General features: G+C 43.3%; 1 protein-coding gene across 4 annotated transcripts; it reads right to left on the bottom strand.

Annotated features, from left to right (window-relative positions):
- Window positions 1–381: 381 nt before the first annotated feature.
- LOC108932126 (beta-galactosidase-1-like protein 2) lies at window positions 382–19025 on the bottom strand. 4 transcript variants are annotated; one of them, XM_018748344.2, is made up of 19 exons: window positions 18766–19025; window positions 17763–17963; window positions 17575–17643; window positions 16550–16645; window positions 14963–15071; window positions 14628–14720; window positions 13809–13890; window positions 13453–13517; window positions 13075–13159; window positions 11016–11153; window positions 10135–10215; window positions 4067–4173; window positions 3203–3349; window positions 2959–3030; window positions 2547–2625; window positions 2288–2375; window positions 1877–1991; window positions 1560–1676; window positions 382–1364 (listed from the first exon to the last, which is right to left on the bottom strand). In XM_018748344.2, exons 1-19 carry the CDS (start codon window positions 18861–18863, stop codon window positions 1281–1283), a joined length of 1926 nt encoding a protein of 641 aa, XP_018603860.2. In that variant the 5' UTR covers window positions 18864–19025; the 3' UTR covers window positions 382–1280. The 4 variants fall into 4 exon arrangements, 3 of the variants coding, with proteins under 3 accessions (XP_018603860.2, XP_018603858.2, XP_018603859.2); XM_018748342.2 differs by lacking the exon at window positions 382–1364 and having other exon boundaries at window positions 1406–1676; XM_018748343.2 differs by lacking the exon at window positions 382–1364 and having other exon boundaries at window positions 1406–1676; window positions 17763–17948.
- Window positions 19026–19341: the final 316 nt, after the last annotated feature.

The raw sequence follows: 19341 nt of genomic DNA, 5'->3' as shown, positions 1-19341 counted from the left end.
CAAGTCCATGTGCATCAGCAGCACATAATTCCCCAACATTTTCTATTACTTAAGCTTCTCAGCCCTATTAATTGACATGGTTTTATTTTCAAACAATCCATCCATTGTCAATCGTCAATAACCGTTTGTCCAGAGCGGGATTGCGGCGAGCCGAAGCCTAACCTGGCAATACAGGGCACAAGGCCAAGGGTGGAGGGGACACACCCAGGACGGGACACCAGTCCATCGCAAGGCACCCCAAGCAGGGATGGAACCCCAGACCCACCACACAGCAGGCACCATGCCACCATGCCCCCCCATTTTCAAATGATGAACTTCTGAATTTAGTCTTAAATCCATTAAGTGTCATTAACTAATGTATTGTTATTTAATATAAATTAAGAAGCTGATAGAAAGGAAAGTTTTTAGTGTAACTTGTACATAGGAAGCATAAGTAGAAAATACATGTCACAATTATTGGATGTTTGATATTCACAGAGAAAAGTTTGCTGTGAATACAAAAGGGTTCCAAGGAAATGAGGCATTTATTGCATTGTGCTCACATTAAACATTTTATGTTTGTAACATTTCACAAATCAATAATGAGGAGATCAGTAAAGTTCAGGTAGGAAGTGGTTTGTGACATAAATTACAAGCCTTTTGTGGCCAAATTGAAAACATATTTACTAGGACGAACAAACTGAAAATCTGAAGTATTTTTTCTCCAAAATCCTTTATTACTTTTCTCCTACTATACTTTATCTTTTATTTGTACTCAGATTGTTGAATTTCCAAATAATCTTTAAAAACTGGCACAAGTGCTTTAAGAATATTTTAAATAAAAACACAGTTGGATCAATCACATCCAGAAAATAGCTACACCGCATGCAAACATGAATGACAAAAAATTTGAAATTACAAAGAAAAAAACAACCAGAAGACCCCTTTCAGTTTTATATTACATTCAACTGAATAAGATATGCAAAATATACAAACCAGGACTTTTTTGTTGTCCTTTAGTGATTAGTGTTGCATTGTTATGTTTTTAATTTGTTTTTCTCTAAAAAACCTGACTTTTTTAAATAAAGATCTTGAAACAAACATGGATACACAAAACTAGACTCAACCAAGCACATGGTGCCTATATAAATCAGTGCAATCAGTTCTTACTTAAAATGTAAACATGCTCAGTTTGTATTACTCCTGTCTACATCACACAGTGAGCAAGGGAGAGATTCCCTTTCCTCAACAATGAGGCCGATGAAGAAAACATCACATCAAGATTCCTTGGCTGTTTTTCCTTAAACGTCAATAGTCATTCCCAGGTCATGAGTGTCAGTGAACTGAATGCTCACATCAGCTTCTTGTTCTTCAAAAACAATGATCTGAGGGAAACAAAAGGAGATTATATACAGTGTACCTTATATAATTTTAGTATGACTTATAGGTTTATTAGCAATTATGAACAAAATATGTCAATACAGTTTCGAAACACAGCTGATGGAGTTTAGTGTGCCTATTTGTGTATATATCCCACAAACACATGCTTGGCTTCTGACAAATAAATAAGTTGGAGGTACCTGATTTACTCCTCTCTTGAGCCAGGGACCTGGAAGATAGAGAGTCTGCTGGGGTCCAATGGACCAGTAGCGTCCAAGATTCTGCCCATTTATAAAGACGACCCCTTTACTCCAGCCCTGTGGATCCAATCAGCATAGCAAAGCTATCAAAGACTTGCACACTTCATCTTTGATTCCAGCTTCAAGGTCAGTGAAACCACTGAATATGAAACAGGTTTGTACTTGAGCTTCTGATCATTGCGTTTAGGGAACTAGAGAAGTTTACTCGTGCTATGTGCACAGACCTTCCATGATTCGGGTGTGTGCGTATAACTCACCGACAGCCTGATGAAAGTGTCAGCAGGGTATCCGCTCACCCACAGTTTGCCTTGGAAAAATGCTGGGTAGGTGAGCATTTTGGGGACCGATTTCCATTGCTTTGTACTCTGAAGTCTGAAACGCAAGGATAGATAATGACAACCTCCAACCTTCAACGAAATACTGAAGAAGAGCTCAGTGCTAGATTGCCAGTGATCCAACAGGATCAAAGTCATAAATCTCAATGATATTATTATAATATGAGATATTCATCTGGTTTACATGGAATAGACATCTTCAGTATATTATTAATAACTTGATAATCATTTTACAAAACAGTGGACAGTAAAATACATATAATTTGCCATGATAGATAGATAGATAGATAGATAGATAGATAGATAGATAGATAGATAGATAGATAGAGAGACCTTTCTATGAAGTCCGGCTTCATGTCCAGGCTGAATATGTTGAAATTCCTTAATGGGGTATTGTTCAACACAATATCACCAACCAAACCTAAAATGCAACAAGCATAAAACAGAAAATACATTAAAATAAAATAAATACATAAATACTGAATAAATCTATAAAATACTGTATATATAATTTTTTATTGTAGTTAAGCACACATTCGCAAATATAAAAGAACTAATTAAAACCTAATTTTTCAGATCATTACTCATTAACCTTTGCGCTGGTTATTCAGGTCTTTTCCAAAGTTCACTCGGCCACAGTTTTCCACAAGCAAACTCAGTATTCGTTCTCCCTTAACAAGAAAAAATAAAATCAAAATGACTTTCAGACATTAAATCATTTCATATTGTATCTGTATTTGCCACAGAAAGGAGCTGTGAGACACGCTGTTTAGGAGCTGGCACCAGAGAGCACTGAATCAACTCTATTGTCCAGTGCAGACTTTCACTGCAATTCCAGGCTTTGTGTTGAAGGACCACACTATGAAGCTACCCTGTCAGCTCAACCCTGTCTTGGAGATACATTTTTCAAACGTGATCTCCACATGCACTTTTATCAGAAATGCTATCAATATCTCAGCAGCAGGCTCACACCTCTTTTTTTATGAGACACAAAAAGCATTCACCTTCCCATCAGGCACTGCCAGCTCCAGGGTCTTATAGTCCAGAACACCAATAAAAACTTTGTCCACAAATACCTGCAATGAAAAAAGATATTTAGAGATGCAGAGTGAAACTGAAAAAATACTCTTTTAATTTACTGGATGTTTAATAAATGCGTGTATGCAATTCTCATTGTGGAATCTCATTTCTGGTCTATTTGGAGAAGAGATGATGTTGCATCGGTCAGGCGAGATTGATTGGACTCACCAGAGCCTTATCACGGACATTGTTCTTGGAGTTGAGAGTTCCTCCGCTGGTGATAGCGGTCTCATAGAGAGTGTACCCATAGGCCTGGCCATTGCCATTGTTCACAGGGAGGTTTTCCATATTGACCGGTCTCAGTGAATGATGAGGCTTGGGAATGTCACAAAGAAAGCATCCAATCTTAACCATTCTCACTTGGCTCGTTCAGACTGAATGGAATGGAAACGCTTCTTTCCGGAACAGACAAAGAAAAGCACTGACAGAATGTACTCCCTGTCTTTAGATCCCCATTACTAGATACCGCAGATTAAATGCTGCAAAACTCATCTCTTAATCATGTGTAAAAAGTAAATACCTCCATGCAAGAATGGTACATTCAAATTATTCACCTAATTTAACTGCAAAAAATATACGATAAACAGGATAAATGTCAACGATAAGATGCCTTTTGAGCTGACAATTTATATTTCACGAAACAAAATCAGTCCAAGAAATAGCTGAGAAAGGTCAACCTAGAGTAGACCCACACACACACACACACACATTTTCAGAACCGCTTGTCCCATACGGGGTCACGGGGAACCGGAGCCTACCCGGTAACACAGGGCGTAAGGCCGGAGGGGGAGGGGACACACCCAGGACGGGACGCCAGTCCGCCGCAAGGCACCCCAAGCGGGACCCGAACCCCAGACCCACCGGATAGCAGGACTGTGGTCCAACCCACTGCGCCACCGCACCCCTCAGAGTAGACCCAAGTATGAAAAATAAATTGTTGGAAATGTACCAAAGCGATGAACACGAGATCCACAACACGCGGTCGGCGGCAGAGCATCAAGACCCGTAACACATGGGAAGCATCTTCCTCACCTTCTCCAGATACACCAGGGCCTCCCAGAGGGAAAGGTGCTGGAATACAGTGACTGCCTTGTATGGCTTCTTCTGCTGACTTTTGGGCATCATTGGTAAATTATCGCCTGGAAGGCACAATCAGAGCGTGAAGAAAGAAACCACAGATGACAGAAATAGGACAACATTTTTTTAGGCAATGTCCTGTAGATACAAGTAGGCTTGGAAGAGAGGAAATCAAAGGAACAAACATGTTTTATTACAGAATGAATCTCTTTTAAAACATTTTCAGCTCAGAATAGGAGACAGATCATGAGTTCCTGTTATTTCCCCTTCATCGTAATGACAACTTTTTCTTGTTTTCTCTGGATGTTTGATGAGGTTAGAATGGTTTATACTTTATCACCTAATTTTTTGTTCCTAATACAAAAAAAATGGTCTGTTCCCCTTGGTTATTTCTGGTTTCAGATGACATAAGCATAACATTTCATTTGGTCAAAAGTTCATTTTTAAAAATTACACAACAACAGTCACACTGCTGCAACTGTACAACTCCAGTAATAAATATCATATTTGTAAACAACTGATGCACTGTTATAGTTTCTGAATCGTAAAATCTAAACCGATTGCCTCAAAATAATTCAAAGTTATGCATTTTGCTACAAGGTGTTGGTCTTCTCATAAAGGATGATGAGGGAATATTTGATATTTCCTGAACAGCAGAAGAATTTCCAATGAACTTTTTGATTTAGCCCACTGACCCAGAGAAACCAAATTAATTTCCATTGCAGGAAAACCTGTTTGTCAAGCTTGACATTAAAAAGCCAGAAAAATCGATACCACAGTGAGGAAAGGGTAGGTGAGACACTGAGCCATGATTCTGAACACTTCTTGTCTGCCAACTTTGAAGTGCGTAACACAAGCCAAATGCCTATAGGCTAAATGAACAAAACACCTGCTGAAAATTACACCTTAATAAAGTGGCTATCAATGTCAGGTTAAGAGAAGATGTTAGGAAGAAGCTTATCTCGCTCTAACCACATGCATCCTTACTCAAAATCATCGAGAACTATAAATTAATATTAGTTGGAAGCTGATTTAACAAAACAGAAACAGGAAGCTTCAACTAAGGAGAAATCCCATTTTTTAAAACTTTCATTGAAAAGACATAGATCTTTGACCAATATTATACCCTGTTGGATTGTTCATTATAATCACCACAGGATACTTTTCACATTCTAAATTTTTGATGATTTTGAATTTAAAAATTTCCCTTTTTGAATTTAAAAATTTCCCTTTATGAATTTTATATTTTGATGATTCATAACTGACTACAAAACTTAGTTTGCGTCAGCTTGGAAATGTGTCCAGTGCAGACAAAGGCCCTGTCATATTTAATGAGTGTAAATGAGTGAAGGTAGAGGATATGTGCCATGATGATCATTAGTTACTATTGATCATGTTCCTTAGTACTTTAAGCAATTGATCGCCAACAAGAGCCCTGCTGCAGGCAGCTGTCTTATCTGAAGTGTTCTCTGTCTCATGCACGAGGCTTCCAAGATGGGTTCCAGGCCTCCTTGACCTTGCACTGGGCAAGTGGTTGTCAATAATGAATGACTGAATGAATGATCATGTGACTGAAGAGGTTCTCTGTTAGTCAACACAAAAAGCGAAGGCTACTTAAACACACTTCTAGCTCCCTAGAATACAGATGAGTGTTTCCAAACTCAGGGTTGTAGGATGGGCTATGCAAGCACCCACGCCTGCCTGATCTCTCACAGCTCACTGTGAAGTTGGCCTACAGGGTGGGAAGAGGGTACATCACAGAAGATGAAACATCTGAGATGTCCTAGCTCCTGGATTTTCTCTGAGCTCCTCTTGTGTTGACCCTACAACAATGTGTGGGACCTCCTTCAAAATATTTGTTTGAATTCTGAGTCATTCACATGTGGGTTACTAAACAAGTCCAGCTCTGAACGAAATATTTTAAGAGCCATGGAAGCACGATGCCACAACGGAGCCAGCAGAGTGTTAGACTGTATGGATGTTATGCAATGGTTGGCAGCACTGTGAAAAAATGAGTAGAGATTTTGGAAGAGATGGAACCTACAGGGGTATACATCTATGTATACATCTATGGGTCAATCAGGGAAAATAGTACTATGCTTCTGGAAGGGTGACCAGTCAGGGCAGCTGATATCCCCTCAGAATGTAACCAGCCCATGCGACCTGGATTATGTGCAATTTGAAGGTGGAATCTCCTTCACCCAAGAATGGCCGGCTCTTAAGAGAAACCTTATGGCTGTGATCGATATGCTATCCTAACACACTCTATTAGGATGTCATGAATTACACTAGGCTGACACAGTGTTCACAAGTTTTCTCCGGGCCACATTTCCTCTCACAGTCCAAAGACACCTGTTTCAGGTGGACTGCTGACTGGAAATTGCTAGTCGTGTGTGTATGTGAGTGGACAAGTATGTGTGATGGCCTTTCAACGAGCTGTTGTCTTGTATAGTGTTTACCCTGCCTTGGGCCTATGCTTCTGGGGTACACTGTGGACCACCACAACTCTGCAACGGACAAACAGTTATTGATGATGGATGGATGGATGGATGGATGGATGGATGGATGGATGGATGGATGGATGACACTAGACACTTTCCAGTCAATAATAATCAAAGTGATACATTGGAGAGGGCCAAACTGAAAACTGGGATTATGATGGAAAAGTGTTATTCATCTATTATTTTTGGAATTCTTTTATCATCTTCAATGTCATCAGTTGTATTCAGTAAGGTCTTGCTGTGCATTTAATTTAAAGTATAAACAGAAAGGCACCACATAAGGTCAGAATAACAGAAAATGTAGGGTGTGTAAGAAATGAGTCTGAACAGGTAAGCGTGTCTTTTCTGAGATTTAGTATTCTGGATTTAATATTGTAGTGTAATAAAGTACACTGTTATCCATGCTGAGCTCATAGGAATCCATTTGCTACTTTCAACTGGAGTTAGACATTCCAAACCTCCTTTCCCTGGGTTGTTTCTGGCCCCTATTCTTAGGGAAAAGACACTTGAAGGTTTGATTTGTCTCCGTGGTTCCTCTTACAAGAGACGTTTGAGTGTCAGGGAAAATAGGAGGGAATTTAATAAAAGTGCATTGAGGACTTTATTAGTGTTTATCTGACAAGAGGGTTTTTACATTTTGCTTGTGTCTCAAGCCTCCTTGTCCTTGGAGAAAAGGACAGAATGTGGCTGAGTGCTCCGGTTGATCGCAGGTCATATTTGCACTTTTTCCACTTCTGACTTTGAAAGGCCTTCAGCTTTTAAACAGCACGTCACCCAGATTTCTCTTCAAGAACTTTCTCCCTATGTGGGGTGGCGATGGCTTTGGGTTATCGATAGAACCAAACTCCACCTGCTGTCCGATGCCATTAAGACTTTCTCCAGAAAGCAAATGGGGTATTTGGTGCTGCAATAAAGCACTTATCGACTTTTTGAAATAACCTTGCTAGAAGTGCCCTCTGCATACCACAAATTACACTCTGCTGCCAATCACAGACTGTTCCAAAAGCCCCCAGTCTGCTGTGACAGACCCTACACCGCTCCAATAGTCTTCCCTCCGCTCCATCGGTCCCCAATCCTCTCCGATAGTCCCCTGTCTGCGTCAATACTCCCAACTTCACTCCAACATTCCCCACTCAATTCCAATAATCCCCAGTCCAGTCCAATAGTCCCCAATCTCCTTCAATAGTCCCCAGTCCACTCTGATGGTCACTTCCCCTTTGTAAATGGGCCCCATCCACTCTAATAGTTCACATGCTGCTTCAGTAGTCCCCACTCCATTCCACCAGTCTCCAGTCCATTTCAGTAGTCCAGCAGTCCCCTCCGATTGTCCCCAATCTTCTTCAGTAGTCCCCATTTCACTCCAATAGTCCCCATTTCACTCTCACAATCTCCATACCAGTAGTCCCCATTTCACTCCAATAGTCCCTACTTCTCTCCAAAAGTCTCCACTCCCCTCCAACTGTCCCCAGTGCACTCCAGTAGTCCCCAGTCTCTAAGAGATGTCCTCTTCAATAACCCCAGCTCCAGCTTTAAATTGTATGTACTGATTAGTTATCAATTCAGTCAACAGGGCAAAGTGTACACGTACCTTAAGTGTTGAAATATACACATGAAGGCAGCTGTGATAGTAGCCAAAAACTCTTGTTGTTTGGCTTGTTTAAGCTAACTGTCCCACATGTTTCGTATCGGACGTCTGTCTCTTGTGCTCGGAAAAAAGCGTAGTTCGATCATCACGTTTCTCTCGAGAAACGTTAACATGACAGCAAAATACCCCTTTAGTGTGTAATCTGGCCGTGTTAATTAATCAAAAGAAAATATAACTAGAACATATTCAATAACCAGGCCTCCAGCACTGGTAATAATTTTGGATTTAAACTTTACGTAAAAAGTTGCGGATATCGCACCACAGTCTGATTCATAGAATCTCTTTTTTCTCACTGCCTTCTTATGTTCTGTCTCAGAATAAACTAAAAGGGACATTTTGATTGATTTGTTTGAGGCGCAATTAGACGTTTGACATTTTGCACTGTAGGGGATGGGCACAGACTCAGCGCCTCAGAATCAGTGTTTCCTGACGGCCGTATTGATTTCTTGCATCCTGCTGCGTGACGGATGAGAGAAATATGTTTGGCACTCAGAAATGCAATTAATAACGGAGTTTGTGAAGTTGTTCCTGAAACAAGGATGCTACTAGGGTGGATGCTACCAGGAACTGCCATATGTGACACTTAACATTACCCTAAATGTGAGGGCATTTGTATTCCGCATCATCATCTTATAGGTAAGGTTTTAAGCTCATTTTGAAACATTAACTAATCAAAATAATCTACTGGCTGGCAGCGTGAAGTGTTTTACAACTGGTCAAAATAAAAAATGTGAACACATTATTTAGTACAACTCAGGCTAGCTTACTTGTCATAACAAACGATGCTTAATAAATAGTAAGGTACATTATATATCTATGTATGCGTTAGTTACCGCTTGTCAAGCCTATGATTGACTATTATTGCAGTCATTACTGTCTTTTATGATTTACACATAGCCCAATGTTTAATTACCGCGTTCTTTTCAGTCAGCCGGTTGTCCAGCAATTGTGACATCATAATACGTCACATGTTCAGAGCAGCGTATTAATTTAATTTTAATTACACTGTACGTTTATTGATGTTGAATACGTGCATGTTGATGAAGGCAATTAAGCAAACTCTGCCCGCGTCCTTTGGAAATTACGTTTGCTGTTTGCCAAGTTTGAAAGTGCTGCCCCATTTTTATTGTGAACAATGACATACAGTGCAGATCCCAGCACCCAAACTGGATCTTTAATATTGCAGTGTCAGTTGAGCGTGTCATCCTGATATTACCTATTGTCAAAAAATTGCATATATGGTAATTTTAAGTGATCAACCTGATAAGGCCTCCTACTAGTTTTAGAGAAAAAGTGCAAAAGTAGAGAATAGATTGTTTCCACTCTTATTAACATTTATAAAATGTGAATTATAAATAAATGTCATTTATACTTGCATATAAATAAGACAATTCGGTATAACAAACGCAATCCGCAAAACGACAAAACAATGCAGCCAAAAGGGCAGCATAATCACCGGGTACATTTCATGACAAATTTATTTCCCAGGATAAGAACTGTTTGTGTGAGTTATATGATTCTTTCTTTTCTGCCAGCTAATAAATAAGTCTTCTACCCTTTGGCTATGTTTTAGGGAACTGCCTCCAGGCTAAACATGTATCAAAACAGGTATAAAATTATTATGTAATAAAACCTGGCAGTGTGAGAAAACAAAGAGGAAAAAAACAACCTCAATTTCACCATATGTGCTGCAGAAGGGAGGCACAGGTTTTTCCTTTTGTGACTCTTGCGAAATTAGGACAAAGGCAGGTTTTTACTCGGAGCAAAATAGCGGCTGCACTCCTGGGAAAATCTGGTGCCCTGTGGCCTGCCTAGGAGCCCGGTGAGCATGGAGTAAACTGGTTGCGAGTGATGGAGACGCAAGAGACAGCGCTTACTTTGATATCCCCTGAACAAAGTCCTCAGACGATGATACTTTGGGGTGTAGTCCCCCGCTTCGGAGAGGGGCGCATCGTAGTCTGGAAGACAAGCAAACACCGGAACGGTGAGTACGACGTACGGAGGGAGGGCTGCAGCTTTGTCCAAAACACGTGCAAACTCTGCACATGTATTCCAGAGCTCAAGAAAAGACTTTACCACATATCCTTTTACTGATCACAGGGGTTTAACATGAAAGACACAGGGATGACAGTAAAACCACGTAAACACCAGAGTCTGTATCCCCGGAGAAACTGCTTTAAACGAAACACTCCAGCAAAGGGCTGACAATCCAGCATCAGCACACCTAGCCATAACCAACCAGCATCCTCTCCCTCACTTCAGGAAAACAGTGACATTTACATCTACATTTATTCATTTAGCAGATGCTTTTCTCCAAAGCGACATACATGTCATAGAAAATCAAAAGCATTGTGAAAATGTTGGCTCACGCTATGATTAAACACCAGTTCTTAGTGGGATTCCACATTAGGTGAGACTAATGTTGGATTAGTGGTGCCCCCCAACTGGGATGCTATTTGGTTAGGACTTAAACCAATGTGTAGCCCTGCCAAGGGACAAGGGCGCTACCTAGTGACTGAAATGTGCCCTTGCATAAACAAATTGCCCCAGTGGAAGCGGAAAGAGGGAATGCGCTGCACTAACTGAGTGCATATCTTGGAAACTGTTTTCTTTTGCCAAGTTTGAGCAGGAAATAAGCCAAGACGTATTTCTAATTGATCTGCAGCGGTTGCCAGAGATGTAGGACACTTGTGTTGCTTTTCTTTCACTCCAAACCAAAAGAGCCAAAAAGGGGTACAGAGGTGTAGATGGGACCTACCGTAGCTCGTGATCATGGGCCTGTACGGCTGGTTGCCTAGCGCCCCACCCATGAAGCCGAAGTTCGTACCCCCATGGAACATGTACAGGTTGATGGACATCCCTTGGCTGAGAAGTTCTGCTATCACCGGTACCATTTCTGCGAAGATGGAGCGGATATGAGCAAGGCATGTTGCAAAGCAGCAATCCGCAGATGATAAAGTGCCCACTTCGTCCAACATTCCACGAGAACGCGTTGCTCCAAGCCAGCAAATACCTCACCATATCTAGGCCTTGCTAAATGGCAGAACTGGGCAAAACAAGGTAATAACTGCAGTAGAAAGTGAGCCGTTACCAGAACGCATCCGGGTGAAGGGGCGCGTTAATTTTTACTCGTCGGCTATGACAAAATCGGACAAAGCGTTTATCATCATTCTATTCGTGAGGAACGGCAGTCGTCAAGAACCACTAATGTACAGTGAAGCCATTAATTAAAAGTACTGTATACCAACGAGTTAAGTGCCATTCTTCATCAAATAGATTCATTTCATTGTACCTGTTTCTATGCTCAAATTTATGTATTCCACTTTCTTCTCTGACAACTGTAATGAAGACTTTGTCTGGTTTTTTTAATCCTTTAAATTTTATTGTTTCCGCTGCTTGTGTTCCAACACTTGTCACACTTTCTGAAGTAAGTGCCATGAATTATGTATCTGTGCCAGTTAAACTATGTGACGCCATTTAGTAGACAAATGACCTTAAAAGTAACACTTGTGCAGGTGCCAGGCTCATGTACGCTGGATGCCGTTGACATTTTTGCACTTTGGGCCCAATAATACCATCCGCGACACGGACAAGAACAATTTACTGTCTGACACTTGAATTGGGCTTAAAATAAAGAGCATGCGTTTCCACAAGTGCTATCCAATAGACCAGCAAGTAGAGTGGCAGTTCGACCGAAAGATCCGGGTTCGAATCCCCACTCCTGATGTAGTACCCTTGAGCATGGTACTTACCTTTTAGTGCTGCAGTAAAAATGTCCCAGCTATGTTAATGGTAAAACACTGTGAGCAGTAATACAAACCTAACACTGTAAATCACTTATAATGTTAGATTTAGAGAAGAACTGAGGGTTGTATCCCATACCCTACTGTCGTTCCCTAGATCAAAGTATTTACTTTGAACAGTTCCAGCTATGCTGAGTTGGCGGTTCGAGTCCTGCTTGGGATGGCTTGCAATGGACTGGCATCCCGTCCTGGGTGTGGCCCCTCCCCCTCCAGCCTTGCACCCTGTGTTGCCGGGTTAGGCTCCGGTTCATCGCGACCCCGCTTGGGACAAGTGGTTTCAGACAGTGTGTGTCTGTATGTGTGTGTGTTCCAGTTATGGCAGGTGTGCAGTTCCAGCCCTGCTTGAGGTGCCTTGCAATGGACTGATGGACTGGCATCCCATTCTGGGTGTGTCCCCTCCCCCTTCAGCCTTCCCCCGTGTTGCCAGGTTAGGATCCGGTTCACAGCAACTCCGCTCGGGACAAGCGGTTGTTGACAGTGTGTGTTGTTCCAGCTATATAACTTATGTAATTATTTTAAGCAATTGAACATTGTAAGTCAGTTTGGAGCCAAGTGAAATGAATATTCCTAACATATAATATACATGAATATATGTACATATGCCAGACTCTCTCTCACACACACACACACACACACACACACACACACACACACACACTGTCTGAACCACTTGTCCCATACGGGGGTCACAGGGAGCCGGAGCCTAACCCGGCAACAGAGGGCATAAGGCTGGAGGGGACACACCCAGGACGGGACACCAGTCCATCGCAAGGCACCCCAAGCGGGACTCAAACCCCAGACCCACCGGAGAGCAGGACCCGGTCCAACCCACTGCACCACCGCGCTCCCCCATATGCCAAACTAAACCACAACATCCTGTATGCGTCTTAAGGACCAGGAAAGTTTTCAGGATCTGTGCACTACATGAGAACTCAGTGTTTTCCCGTTACGTATGTTTTGGCTGCACGTTCCTATGTTTGACGCGATGTACTACGCAGCGCCGGCTGGCCTTACCATCAGCTTCAAAGACATGGTGGAGACCTCCCCAGACATCGAACCAGCCTGACCAGTACTCCATCACCATCATCGGCCGGTCCGGCTGCAATACCAAGCAACGGCGAGTGTAAATGTGCGTGTGGGTGTGTTCAGGAAAACACAGCCAGACCTGCAACGCCCGGTGGGCTTTTTGCAGCTGTTTCATCGTCTCTCCTGATGTCTGCATGACATCTCAGCAGGGTCACACAATCAAGGTCAATCAAGCAGCTCTATTTGCTTTGCACCTCCGCTGCCAGGCAAGCGACTGGGAAACACACGTTATCACACAGCGCACGAAACCCCGAGCTCCTCGACCGCCAGCGGTCATCAAGCAGCAGAAGGTCATGCCGGCCTTACTTGTGCGGCCTCTAGTTGCCGTAGGACCTCGGGATGTATTTTCTGCAGATTGATGGTCTTCAGGACTTTTAAACAAAGAGGAAAGATAAAATGCATGACAGAATAAAACATGCACACACATGCTCACGCAGCTTCCCCATGTGCATCATCATCGCACCTTAAGTCATTTAATACAATTATACGTTCATTTAATTGTAGGAGGGAAGGGACTCGGAGGAGTCACACGAAACGGCGTCAAAGGTCAGACTGAGATGATTCCTCCCGAGCGCTACAGGAGTCACATGCATGTGTCTACTGGCCCATTTGCCCCCTGTATCTCACCCCTCATCCACCCCAGCTCCACCGGCGCACAATACCTCCTTTGAGACCCCCGCGGTGCAGTCCCTGGCGGTTGTCCGATGTCACCAGCAGCTCCTCGATTCCCCTGGACACCAGGGCCTGGTGGAGGGTAGACCAGGCGCATTCTGAAAGCCAGCTTTCTTTTATGGTTGAACAAAACATCTGTCTCATTACATGACATGCAGCACGATTATAAGCAGTCGTTTTCATTTAGTCGTTTTCATTTCACGAACAAACGGATGTGCAGTATGTCATGATCTGAGTCTTGAGACAATCATTCCTTCCATCATTCTTACCAACCACTTGTCCAGTGCAAGGTCGTGGTGGTCTAGAGCCTAGAGCCTATCCTGGAAGCACAGGGTGTGAGGCAGGGTACACCCCAGACTGGAGGCCACACTGGACACATACACACACTAATGGAAATTTAGGGTCGCCAATTAATGTGAAACTTTTCTCAGTGGGGGGGGCGCAGTGGCACAACGGGCTTGGCTCTCTGGTGGGTCTGGGGTTCGAGTCCCACTTGGTGTGCCTTGTTACGAATTGGCGTCCCGTCCTGGGTGTGTCGCCCCCCCCCACACCAGCCCCACGCCCCGTGCTGCCGGGCTAGGCTCCAGCCCACCGCGACCCCGCCTGGGAGCAGCGGCCTCAGCAAGTGTGTGTGTGTGTGTTGTCTCTGAGGACTGTGGGAGGAAACCCACATGAAAAATCTTTATGGCACGTACCCACACACACACACACACACACACACACACACACACACACACACACACGCCTGTAACCTGTCTTGAAAAATAAAACAAATAACTGTAAGTCTGATGTTCGAAACAATACCGCACCTCTTTGATGAAAGACATGTATTGGCTGTCATTTCCATAGGAACCATATTCATTCTCCACTTGGAATGCAATGATTGGACCTCCCTTCATGTACTGCAACAAATCAAACGCTGCATTTTAATAAGAGACCAAGACACCGGCGGCAGAACCTCAAGGTAAGAACACATAAGCACAGGGCAACTTCTCAAATACGTGCAACCGGTTCGGTCGACCGCTAAATGATGTGAGTCGGATGGACTCTAGAGCTCGGGGGAGAACATTCACAGCAGTTACACTACATGTACACCATGACATTTAAACATTTTTTTCACGGCAATATTTTCCGCTGTCATCACCTGTAGCGGCACAACTCTTGGGATGAGTTTGTCCAAATAGGAGTTGACCGCCGCTGTGAAGCCTGGGTAGGTGGTTCTTAGCTTCATGTTTTTGTCACGTAGAAGCCAACTGGGAAGACAACGATACAGCTCCATTTCCAGTCACGCTACAAACAATTCCTAGAAGCATCACTGAGTGGCCTTTTTGGACTTTCCCTTAGAAAAAAAACTGGCTCAGGATGCTGGATGCTGGAAAAAAAAAAAATCGATATTTGCAGCAATGGCACTAAATCTCATTTCAACGTCCACGTTATGTTTTTGCGAACTTAGTTATAAAAGCTTCAACTCTCAGTGTCAATAATCAGAACTGGTCATTTGTTTGTACCTACAGTTGTAACAATTACAGTTGTCACTTCTTTACTGGATTAATATCAGAAATACCTGTTTTACCTTGTTACCCCCCACTCCTCCACCTTACCATCTTCCACAAAAACTAACTATGCTGTTCATGACCGTTGATCCAGAGCCTGTCTTACTTTTACAGTTTACCATGCATATGCATCAAATGCATTAAATTAATATCCTGAAATAAATTAAATAAATACCCTGAAACTTTTCTCCAAAAGTCATTGAGGAACTGTTTTTTCTTAGGTTCTTGCACATGCAGTAAGCTGTCAAAAAGTTTATGGCATTACATATTTGGATGGAGCGGTAACTGTATGAAAAGGTGTCACATTTTAACTGCGGCATATATTTATATGTAGTAGTAAGAAGTCCCACAAGTCCCCCTTTAGTGGACAGTGAAGAGTTTAATGTGCTTGAGCTGTTTAGACTGGGAATAGCTGCACCGACTCACTAAGGGCCCTAGAGGTTTCATTAAAACAGCCTCCTTTATAGAAAAGTTTTAATAACATCTCTCTGCTATGCATACCATTTCCTCACAGACTTTTCTGTATTTAAGAGGAATCCAAATAGAAAGTAATGCAGTGGTTACCTACATTGCTGACTTAGACCCAAAGGGCCCAGGTTCAAGCTGCACTTCCTGCAGTGGCACTGAAACCTACAAGATTGGATCGCCCCCATCAAGAGTGCTGTTCTCCTCCAGCTCTGGCCCCTTTAGGGTCCCATTCATGAGGGTACAAAAAGCCTGTAGGTTCTTGGTTTTGGCACCATTGTTGAGGACTGAGCTCCCCCCGTGCCTCAAAACTGTTGATTCCCTTTCAAAACGTGTCTCAAAACCCATTTCTTTGAGACCCCCTTCCCTCCTAACCGCGACATAAAATTACATCAAACAATCGGTCACAATCATCTATGTATATCCTTTCTCACTCAATTCCATATGCAGTGTCATGATTAGGGCTGCTGCATTGAGTCTGAAGGTTCTCAATTCAAATCCCACTCCTGCTGTAATACTTAAAAAAACAAGACAAACTGTGCTTCTGTAATCATGTGTCTGTATCTAAAGCTCTTTGTCTGTTGTGAAATGTATTTTCAACTTTACAGAAGAGCATCTAAGTGAATAAATGTAAATGTATATTTACTAATCAACATGACTGGAATGGAGGGCTGTCTGCCAGGGCATAATTTATGGGTAGAGAGGAGACCCACCTGGGCAGGCCTCCTAGGTCCCACTCAGCACAGATGTAGGGTCCCGGACGTAGAATCACCCAGAGTCCCACCCGCGCCGCCTCATTGATGAACGCCCTACGAGAGCAGAGTGAATAAATCACACCGATGGCACCGTTACCCCAGAGAGATCTCACCAGCTGGCTTTAAGGATCACAGCCAAAGGGGTCAAACTTCTGTACTGGGGAAACTCTAGTTACACCAATGCAGAAATTTAAAAAATCTACATTCATGTGTCCTTCATGGGAAACAAATCCCCGGAAGTCACGCAAACAGCACGAGATCGAAATGCTTTGCAAAGCTTTAGATATTATGTAAAGACATATGATTAGTTGGCAACTGCTTGTTCGGTGCAGGCCCATGGAGGACTAGAGCCTATGCTGGAAACACAGGACCTGAAGCAGGTAACAGCATAAACAGGGCATCAGTGCAGCACTTCAGATAAGAAACTGACAAAACTAAGACATCGCAGTTATTTTCTATTCAACACACAGCCTGGTACTGGGTGCTCTAACAGGCTGCTGAAAGGAAAGGAAAGCAGCCTAGTGATTTTCTACGATCTGTCATTATCTGGCAGGATTTGGGCCAGACTTCCGGGCTTTAGAAGGCGCGGCCTTGCATTACCATCCAAAAGGAAACAGACTCACTGATCAGACTTGGAACCAAACAAATGATCACATTCTGGTTTTAAATCGTCCCTATTACAACGATGAAAACACGGACTATTTGCGGAACTGCAGCAGATAAAAATGTCTATAATCATCTACAATTCAGGCCACAATAAAATCAAATCCTGCGTTTATTTAGTTTTTCCCTTTTTTTGCTGTGCCCCATATGTAATTTACAGCTGCTTGTTGATAATGTGTTATATTTTTTCTAAATAAAACAATAAACATTTTCATTCAAACCTGCCAAGGAAAGAGGGGACTGGTGGAAACTGTTAATCTGCTGTCCTAAAAGTCAAATTAAACAAACAGTGCAAACGAATATGGAAAGAACGTTCTCACTCTAATTCCAGCTGACCGTGGAATTTGAAGGCTCCCCTTTCTGGTTCATGCAGATTCCATGGGACATACCTGAAAGGTGAAGCAGCGAGGGCATCGTTGGCATGCGTCTATGGTGTAAACGTACACACGCTGCAGTAAACGCGCACTGTTTGCACCACAGTGGCACGACGGACACCTCTTGAACCTACGTGGTGACGGTGTTGAGCCCGCAGGCTTTCATCTTCACCATGCGGTCACTCCAGTAGGCCCTCGGCACACGGAAGTAGTGCATGGAGCCCCCCAGGATGCGGATCGGCTCACCGTTCAGAGTGAACCGGGACGAGTTCGCGTTCAGCCCTTCCACCCTCACAGCAGGCATGTCTGTCACCCGAACTCTGAAAAACCAAAACCTGATGGGTGGGGGTGGGGAGGCAGTGTTGTAATTAGGGATGCTGCCCTGAGCCCACTCCCGCTGCAGTGTCCCTGACCAAAGTACTCAGCCTAAATTGATAGGAGAAGAACATCCTGCTGTATAAAAGGATAAACCATTTTAAAGATGTTCATCTAAAAAACTTCAGCTACATTTTTTTGTACACCTTTTCATTGTGTCAATGAAACAAAGAAGCAGGAAGATGTCCGTGCCGCCCCACGGAAAACCTTTACTGTTCATGGAGTGCGGCCAAAATCCTCTGCGCAACAGAAAAGAACCTGGGACTAGATATATTGTAATAGATAGATAGATAGATAGACTTATTGATCCCACAAGGGAAATTATTATGTTACACAGCAGCAGAATACAGGTCTTAAAATACTTGCAATATAAAAAATATAACACAAGTGGAAAAATAGAAGATAAAAATATGTACAGTTATAGATACAGTTGGAGGAATAGTAAATAAGTGTAATGAAGTGTATAAAAACTAAAAGCCCTTATAAATAAGTGATGGCTTATTTTATTGTACAAGAGTAGCTTTGGTGATTTGTAATCTCTCTCACGGCATATCTGTACATGCTGCTGTGTTCAGCCGCGAGGCACCAGCGCTAGTGGCTGCGCCGCCGCGCCGCGCCGCGCCGCGCCGGACTACGGACCCGAGCGCGTGCAAGTGGGTGCGCACGCCGCAAGTTTAAAGCGGGGAAGTAATTACAAGCTGCGCTGCGGAGCAAAGGGCAGGAGCTGAAGCAGTGTCCCGACTGACCGACCCAACAACCCACCTGCTGCTGCTCCGCCAGATGAGGAAGCCCAGCACCACGAGGCTGAGGAGGACGCGATGCTGTCTGATGGCATGATTCTTTACCCTGGAAACAAGCATGATGGGGCTCTCCTCCCGATCGCTGCCGTCCAGTCACGCACCGCGCGTACAGGCTCGCGTGCGCGCGGGACACTCGCGTTTCAAGCCAGGGCAATAAAGTAAGTGAACGGGACTGCGGAAGAGTCACACCCGGGAGCGCGTGCGGCAACGCCTACACCGCCCCCCCCGCCGCCACCCCTGTCCCCCAGTGGCGCTCGCCAGGTGTGTGCGGCCGCCGCCGCCGCGGCGTCAGTGCAGCATCGGCCACTACGTGTGACTAAGCCTAGGACAAACTCCCGAGTCTGTGTGTGTGTAAACCTACATAGTTTAAAAAGTTAAATTCATATACAAATCAGTGTAAAAGCTGTATATAGTATATATACGCTGTACAACATACAGTAAATGATACTATACTTAATATGCACCATACCAGCCAGTGTGTATGTCTGTGTGTGTAAAATCTTTATACCTATAAAAACATACAAAGTTTAAAAATATA

The sequence above is a fragment of the Scleropages formosus genome, chromosome 10 (assembly GCF_900964775.1).
Source record: "Scleropages formosus chromosome 10, fSclFor1.1, whole genome shotgun sequence".
NCBI lineage: Eukaryota > Metazoa > Chordata > Actinopteri > Osteoglossiformes > Osteoglossidae > Scleropages > Scleropages formosus.
This window is presented reverse-complemented; position numbering and strand designations above follow the sequence as displayed.

Bases quoted from the DNA above. Each gene is read 5' to 3' on its own strand.
- LOC108932126 (XM_018748342.2), bottom strand. From the start codon at position 18,863: ATGCTTGTTTCCAGGGTAAAGAATCATGCCATCAGACAGCATCGCGTC. The intron at 10,216-11,015 runs GTAGGTCCCATC...CTTGTCTTCCAG, and splicing joins GCCCATGATCACGAGCTACG to ACTACGATGCGCCCCTCTCC. The intron at 2,376-2,546 runs GTTAATGAGTAA...GTTGCATTTTAG, and splicing joins CCTGAATAACCAGCGCAAAG to GTTTGGTTGGTGATATTGTG.